Source organism: Augochlora pura, chromosome 7 (genome assembly GCF_028453695.1).
Source record: "Augochlora pura isolate Apur16 chromosome 7, APUR_v2.2.1, whole genome shotgun sequence".
NCBI lineage: Eukaryota > Metazoa > Arthropoda > Insecta > Hymenoptera > Halictidae > Augochlora > Augochlora pura.
This window is the reverse complement of record NC_135778.1, coordinates 3578916-3587485: the sequence shown is the minus strand read 5'-3', so window position 1 is coordinate 3587485 and position 8570 is coordinate 3578916. Positions and strand designations below refer to the sequence as shown.

General features: G+C 41.8%; 1 protein-coding gene across 1 annotated transcript in view; it reads left to right on the top strand.

Annotated features, from left to right (window-relative positions):
• Positions 1 to 8570, top strand: part of LOC144472407 (neurotrimin) — a 197200-nt gene that overhangs the window by 48167 nt on the left and 140463 nt on the right. The window contains exon 3 of the mRNA XM_078185462.1: positions 7333 to 7543. Within this exon, the coding sequence (XP_078041588.1) occupies positions 7333 to 7543 (211 nt within the window). The remainder of the gene's footprint in view (positions 1 to 7332; positions 7544 to 8570) is intronic.

Genomic DNA, 8570 nt, shown 5'->3' with positions numbered 1-8570 from the left:
CGGCCCGGAGTCTCGACGGCCACGGAGTAATATGTAATTGTTTCACGGGGTCGTTGATGTCCGCTCATCGATTTTATCGGGGTTCACTTATCGACGCGCCTTTCTCGCGAAGCTACACTTATTTTTCTTCTTTCGGCCGAGCGACGCTTCGCCCCGGTGTAATCGTTGTTTTCATACCGGTTTTATCGGTCGGATTTATTATTCCCCCGCGGGGATCCGGATAAGAAGCGTTCAGAAGTCAATGTTTAAACCGGCCGAGACAACCGGGCAATAAAATTCGAGACCGGATTACCCTTTTCTTCTAGCATCGCATCCGACGACCCAAATATCGTTTTACGTTGGCTCGTACCCGGCACAGATATCGTCGACTTTCGAAAACCTTAGATCTCCCGATCTGCAATTGGAACGATACCGCGACGGATATCCTCTCTCGTTGAAACTCTTACCTAAACGATCTTATCCGAATAACTCGTTTCGAACGTCCGTGACAGAGCGAACTGCTTTATGCAAAAATAAGAGCGACTCGCGTCGATTGCGAGACAGCAGGAATAGACGCGCTCGTTCTTGCGAGCGGCAATTTTTATACGAAAGAGCACGCGTTCTGGAATTCTTTTTATCGCGTTCTTTTATTCTTTGTATCGCTTTGTGGTTCGCGTATTAATTTTTCATATAAAGGGTGTCCCAAAATTCACGCAAGATTTGAATTTTGCGCCATTTCTGCGGTAAAGTGTTGCCAACCAAAAAAAAATACAGAATGAAAGCTGACAGTTCAGGGTTATTAAAGATGGAGCGTTACACAAAAGAACAACATAAAATAAAAAATTTACAATTTTTAATTATAAATCTGTGTTTTCCATCAAAATTACTTCTTGCGTGAATTTTGGGACACCCTTTACTCAGATTCGAGTAACGTGATCGTCTCGTATTTTTGTCTTCGCCACTTATATTACTATAGTAATATAATATAATATATTATTACTTAAGAAGTAACAACAACATAGAATTACGTTAAGCAACCTTCGGTATGAATGAACGATCACGTGTTCGCCAAGTAAACCATCCGGTTGAAGCGAATAAATAAAACAGCGCCGGTGTCAGAGTTCACGCGCCGCCGGAATTAATGAACAATAATGAACAGAATTAATGAACATTCCGCCTGGAAAACGAAGAATAGTACACGCGGCCCATTCTTGCGATAAATCCGTTTCCTCTCTCTCTCTCGTTAATTTGTTCCACTCAATTTACGCCTTTGTACGGATTGACGGATTTATTATTCGTACACAGTGAATAATAATTAAATCCCGCGGCTTAGCAATAAGGTGCGGCGAGTTATTATGCAAATGTCAATCTCTCTTCAGCGACTGTGTAACGCCGAATTACCGAACGAACGACTGCATAAATTATGAAGTGTTTCAACGGCGGAGGGGTGGAGGGGAGGGGGTTTTGAAGTAATTTCGTGCCGACGTATGCAATAATCCAGCGGCGCGGTGTGTTATTGTTTAATTTCGTTAAATACGCGGTACGGTCGGCGTTGCCGATTTCACGGCCGCGTTTCGCGTAAGACATCGACATTTTAACCGGCTTTACAGATTTCCCGCGGATTTTACAGGAAAAATTCGGTAAACCGTGCGTTAATGCGGGATCGTAAATTTTCGGGAGCGGTAATTGCATTGGATTGAATCATATTAACGCGGTAATAATCATGTTAACGTTGAATCCGCCGAGCTCTAACAGTGGCCACCGCGTTTTAATTTAGAAGAACGGCAGGACCGGATTTATTTAGATTTTCTATTTGTGTTATAATTTATGCTTCGATCGTGATATCAGAATCGTGATATTTAATAATTTCGAGTGTAATAGAGTTTATAATTTAAAGGGTTTTAAAAGGAAAAGTTTGGAATCCGCCATTTTGACCGACTTGGTAAGCTCAGTGTTAACCCTTTGCACTCGAGTGCACACTAAAATTAATCTATCACATATAAAAATAATTTTTATACTACCAAAGTTTAGATTTAAAAAATTGTTAACCGTAAAACTGTTATTACAAGTCACAAGAAGAGTCCATTTAATATGTATAAAATACCTGTCACGTGAAATGAAACTACTATAAGCTAGAAAAATGATCTTGGGTTTATAGTTAAAATCGCTTCGAGTGCAAAGGGTTAAATATTACACAAACGTCCAATTTTCGCACTACGGACAGAGACTGCCTTCTGTGAATATTTATTTTTAGATCATTTTGATATCCAAACGTTTTATAATCTAAAATATAATATAATAAACAAAATGTCAAGTCTATAATATAATAAATAAAATGTCAAGTCTATAATATAATAAATAAAATGTCAAATCTATAATATAATAAATAAAATGTCAAATCTACAACATAATAAATAAAATGTCAAATCTACAATATAATAAATAAAATGTCAAATCTACAGCATAATAAATAAAATATAAAATCTATACCATAATATAAAATAAGTAATTAAATAATTGTATAATATAGAAACGTTATCACCTAATAGAGAACTCGAATAAAATGTTTACCCACCTAATCGAATATTTTGTTACGAGACCATCGCAAGAATAAATGTTAGATAAGAATGTCTCCGCTAAGAAATCGGATCTACGTCACTCGTCAACGAGGAGGCTGATACACGGTTTGGTTTTCATTCGGTCGGCCTTTGATACGTAATCTCGTTCGCCGTGGCAGGATATCCTACGAAAAACCCACGTCCGGGAAGGGTTAGAAGCAATTTAATCCCTCCCGGTTACCGCGAATCGGTCGCTGAGAAATGAATTTCCCGCGGCGCACGGCGGCCCGCTAATAATTAACGAGGGACAATCTTATCCGAGCGCGGGGGTCGAAAACCGATATCCATCCGACCCCCCACCCCTCGCCCGAGCGAGCCCGAACGGCTCCCGGTTTCGAATTGATCAAGGAGCGCACCGAATTCCGCCGCAAAGCCGCCCGAAACATTGCCTATCTCGTCGCGAGAGAGAGAGAGAGAGAGAGAGAGAGAGAGAGAGAGAGAGAGAGAGAGAGAGAGAGAGAGAGAGGGAGATATGATCTGTAAAGCGTGTTTATGACTTCTGAGACCCGCGGATCCACTATACACGGAGCTATACCAATCAGAGTTGACCTATTTGGAGGAGTCGCCCCCGGTATCGGGCAGGTAAACAAAGACTTTAGCGGGGTTGTCTGCTGCCGCTGCTGCCGGTTATCGAAACCTGGCCCGGTTAATGAGGTGCTCATTCAATAATGCCAGCACTTATTTTTCTTTTTCCCAGACAAAAAGGGAGAGAGGGAGAGAGAGAGAGAGAGCTTTCTCTCGTCGAGAATCCGAACACATTCCGCGGGGGATTCCCGTTATACGGTGCGAGCGTTGTTCTTCAATTTTTGAAAACTCGACGAAGCGAGGCCGGAGTGCCACGAGCGTGTTTCATGCTGCAACGATCCGCCCGTTTCCTTTCCATCCGTCGATGCACGGATTTCTGATTTCTGGCAGACTTATCAATAAACGATCGACTATTCCGGCCGTACGAATCCCATGGCGGACGCGCAACACAGCTCTTGCTGGCGCCGAACTCCGTGCTCCGCGCTTCAGTATCGTTACAGTTTTAGGAAATTGGTAGTCAATTGTTTTTGACATTTTTGCGCTTCATTTCTTTCAGACGTTTGTGTAAAAAATAGATTTTCGAAACGGTAAATAGACTGTAAATATTTTGACCTTCACGTGTGGTTATTGTGGTAATTTGTAAATAAACTTCTTCTGAAGTAATAGATATATATATACGTATTTTGATTTGAGAAAAATAAAGTTGTCCTTCAAATGACTGTGACGCCTTCGTCTGAAAAATAAATAAATTCACTATATGTCATAACTCTCTAAGCTATGAAAATTTTTGTTTACGACAGTTTTTCGTGCAATGCATATTTTGGAAGTTATAAGGAATGCACAAATTGCGTGGACCACCCTGTATATTTTGCGATAATATTAGTTACTTACTTTAATATTAGCACATACTTTTCGAAGTAATAGTGACGTATTAAAATAGTAATCATGTTATAAATTAAATGAAGATAAAAATAGCATTGACTTCTTTGAAACATACCCGATTATCAAAAAGATTGTCTAACGTATAAATTTATAATTAATAAACTGGGAATCTTTAAGAAAAATTAAAGCAACTTACAAGTTTCCTTCGACCTCTTAAACAAAAATAACCAATCAAAAGCAGTATATCAACATCCTAAATTTCTTTTAATCTTCCAACCCTTTCAAATTAAACATACCTGCGTTTGTAATAATTACAGTACAGTAATAAATACAGTCTATTAATTAACGTAAATGTAACCACAGCACGTACCGATTCAAAAATGGCGTCACTTCAACAGAACAAATTCTTTTCACAGACTTTTATTTTATTGACGATATTAAAAACGAAAGAACGGAACTTTTTATTCCTCGTGCTCGAACGCTGGCTTGCTCGCCGTGGACGCTTTTTGTTTAGAAAAAGTTTTTTGTTTAAAAGAATCGGCACGTTCGGAAAGAGTTTTTGACGTTTATATTCGAAACGTGTATTATCCTATCGAATGTCATGTTATTTTTGTAAAACTTCGATAGCGGTTTTTGTACGGGTCGGAACGTTGTTTCGTTCGTGTTGTTTCATAGATCAGAATTTCATTTAGCCGGCGGGTACGTATTTTTTGAAGCGATGTATTACGTTCCGATACCATTTTCACGGAAAATAAAAAAAAAACGTGGCGTCGGGATTGAAAATCATTCTGTACAGTGTATCGGAAAATTATGGTGACCGCCGAAAATGAGGGATTCCCGAGGTCATTTGAAGTAACTTATTCTATAGCGCGAATGCAATTCGCGGCTTTGTTTAAGAATTATTAACGAAAAATAGCGACCAATGAGAGACGAGATCGGCTGATGCAAGATGGCTGAGTCAATGAGCAGAATTGGACTTGGGCTCAGTCGCCTCCCTCCAGTCGAACTCGCTTCTCATTGGTCAATATTTCTCGTTAACAACTATTAATATTACCTAATTCTGAATATTACGGCGCCATTAACCCTTTGCACTCGAAGCCATTGCCACTGCAAATCTAAAATAATTTCTCCGACTTCTAGTGTCTCCATTTTATGTAACAATATATATTTTATGCGTATGAAATTGACTCCCGTGACTCATGCAATAGTTACACTTTTCACAATTTTTAAATCTAAGCTTTGGCTTAAGTCTATTAAAAATAATTTTGGAATGTATTACAGTAATTTTAATGGCGCCACTCGAGCGCCAAGGGTTAAAATTGTGATACATTCTAAAATTAATTTCTATAGATATCGCCAAACCTTAGATTTAAAAAATTATTGAAAGATTAACTGTCACACGAATCGCAAGACTCAATTTTGTTATAAAACATGGAAATACGAGAAGCGAGAGAAACTATTTTCGATTTCCAGTCCGAAACGGTTTCGAGCACAAAGGGTTAAGCTCAATCTCTTCACTCATTAATCTCTAACGTATCGCATCGTTACACATTATTATAAACATCGCGTGGAACGATAAACGCGCGCGAAATATTTAACGATGCCGTTCACATTATTTCGAACCTGTTCAAACATTCACGAACGGAAAATGGATGGTCTGTTAACTCCAGTGTGTCGCAATTAGCGTGGAGTACTTTCGTTTCGCGGAAGGAGCCGCCGACTAGTTGCAACAATTTCAACCGCGTACGATTTTCTTTCTTTTTCCTCTTTTTTTGTTGTTGTTGTTTCCGTTAAATCGGGAACCGTTGCGCGTTGCTAGAGAAAACACACACACGCGCGCATTAAAAAACATCAAGCGGATGAATTTCCTCTCTCTGTCTCTCTCTCTCGGGTAACTTCGCAGCGTAGCCGGATTAAAAACATTGAATTACGTTTGGCGCAGAAATAACTGCAATTTTGAACACGATTGCGTGCTCCAGCCTCGAGTACGTTTTATGCGCGCGCGCGGAGATATAGGAATTGTTTGCACGTTACGGGATATCGTCGCTGAACAAAAGCCGTGTCTACCCGTACGCTTTTCGCGAATGTCGCGGGAACGAGACGCGTCGTTCTATATCGTAACATTTAACCCTTTGGCTACGGCAGACTTTGCCACGGCCGTTGGACACGCATTTCTGGGGAAGTGTATTAAAATTATTGGAAATGGGTGTTTAAATATATTTCAACTAAGGTGTAGTTTTAAATAAAAGAAACTTTATTTTACGGTGCGTGAGGAAGCTCTTTTCTATGCAGATGCTTTTTTACGACTGACCGTGGCCTTGCCGGAACCCCGGAAAAAAAACTCCGGTCCCCTCGTAATTCGAGACTGTTATGCTTGTGCCTCGCAAGGTCAAGCACTTATACGAGGTGTATATTTTCCTATCTTAATTTCTATCGCTTCTAAGAACATTGATTTGTTTTTGTCCACGCACAAATATCGTATTGTGGGTAATACGTAATATTCCAATAAAAACATTCAAAATAATGAATTCTATTACATTAAACCGATATTACTTGAAGCGAACAATAATTTTAAGCTTTTTTTACAATATATAACGTAAATATTACACAATATATAATTAATCGAATTTAATAATAAACTGGAGTGAGATTTAAACTTGACGCCTATTGGCGCCTACGGTACCGGGAAGCCATGTTTCGGACGCCAATAGGCGCCAACAGTCGTCAGAGGGTTAAAGAATTAAAATTCATGGAAATCACGATTCGATTTGAATCTTGCATTTGCATCGATATAAATAATCTTTCAGTTACAATACATATATTAAAAAGAAGAAATGATTTTAAAATAAACGAAAAAGAATTATTGGAATTATTATCTGAACGATTTCACAAAAAGCTCTTTCATAAAGTGAACTCGAATTAATAAATGGAATATTTTTCATTCGGTGCACCAAGCTACATATATTCTTAAAAAGTGTGTGTTTTAAAAAAAGAACAAACGATGAACAGAGTATTATTGTTTTATTAATTAACTCTTTTTAAAGAAAGTAGAATCGATAGAGTTATTGATGGAACAGGGAAAATAGTTCGCGCGACTTCATTTGTTGCAATTCCGGGCGAGGACAATGCGACGGATGAACGAGGTTCTGCCGTATTATTTTCGCGCCGACCTGGTCCATGGAAGATTCGAAGGCGCGCGCTATACCGGGCCCGGTATTGACCGGGGACAGGAGTAAGGGAAGGGGGGAGGGTTAAGCCGAGGCGAGCCGGTAACAACCGTATCATTCTTGAACCATAACTGTACCGGTTTGCTATCTGTTTGCGACAGGTATCCTGGGTGAGGCACCGGGACATCCACCTGCTGACGGTGGGCGTCGAGACGTACACCTCCGACCAGAGATTCGTGGCGACGCATTTCCCCCAGACCGAGGATTGGACGCTCCAAGTGAAATACCCGCAGCGCCGCGACACCGGCACCTACGAGTGTCAAGTGTCAACGACACCGCCGATCGGTCATTCCATGCATCTCTCGGTTGTCGGTTAGTTCACTCCCCACCACCACCACCTCTCCGATACCTTCTCTCTAGTCGGTCTATTTTTCCGGTGGCGCAGCGACGCGCAATCTTCCCGTCGGAATCGTTCGGTCGCTCTCGCCCCCCCCGGAGCGCGCTCGTTAATTTTATTTTCTCCGAAACGTCTATCAGGATCGTCTCCACCGCACCGGGCGTCCGCCTAGCACTGTCAACCCCCCTCCGCGCGCTCGCCTTCCTCGTTCACCTATACCCTCGGTCCGGTCACGGATCGAGCTCGCGTTACAACGGTTTTTCCAATTCCGAAATCTGCTTTGAATTTCAATTAAAACGTCGTTTTCCTTTTTGCCGACCCTTCCCCTAACTCCTGCCCCTAACTCCGCCGTCGCTGTTCGCCGTCGCTGTCTCCAGCCAATTTGTGTTTGCCCCGGCGGAATGAATCCGGCAAAAATAATCAGAAACACAAAGAGCCCGACCGCGCTCCCTTCTTTTCTCAACCCCCGCCGCCTCTCTATCTCTTTCCTCCACCGGTCGCGCGCGTTCGAAGAGTATTGAATTCGCCACCCACCGGCTTCGAGGACTGCGCTCTCTCGCATCCCGGGGCTCGAGAGATCCGCTCGCTTTTTTCTCGCTCGCCGCCCACCTTGACCGAGATCGGAACAGGATCGGTTTTTTGAGGCTAGGAAACAACCCGCCCGGTCGCGCACGGTATCGGAACAATTAAACTCCTTTTATCGCGTCTAATGCCCCGCGCTTGTTTTCCGGCTAACTCTTTTGTTCCGCTGCGCGGTGTCTGCTTTTCTCTGTTTTTTTTTTCTTTCTCTCGTCGGATCGAAATTGCGCGCGAGGCCTTGCGAGAGCGACGGGGAACTGTGCAACCTGTTAGGGGATGGTCGCTGCGCGGCCAGCGAAGTTGTACCACTTGATGCGTGTGTTGACACGCTCGCGGACGGCGAAACTTTTGGATGAGCTGCGAGAACGGGCGATTTGTTATTAATCTGTGTTGTGCGGATCGGAGCTTTTTAAGGAAATATTT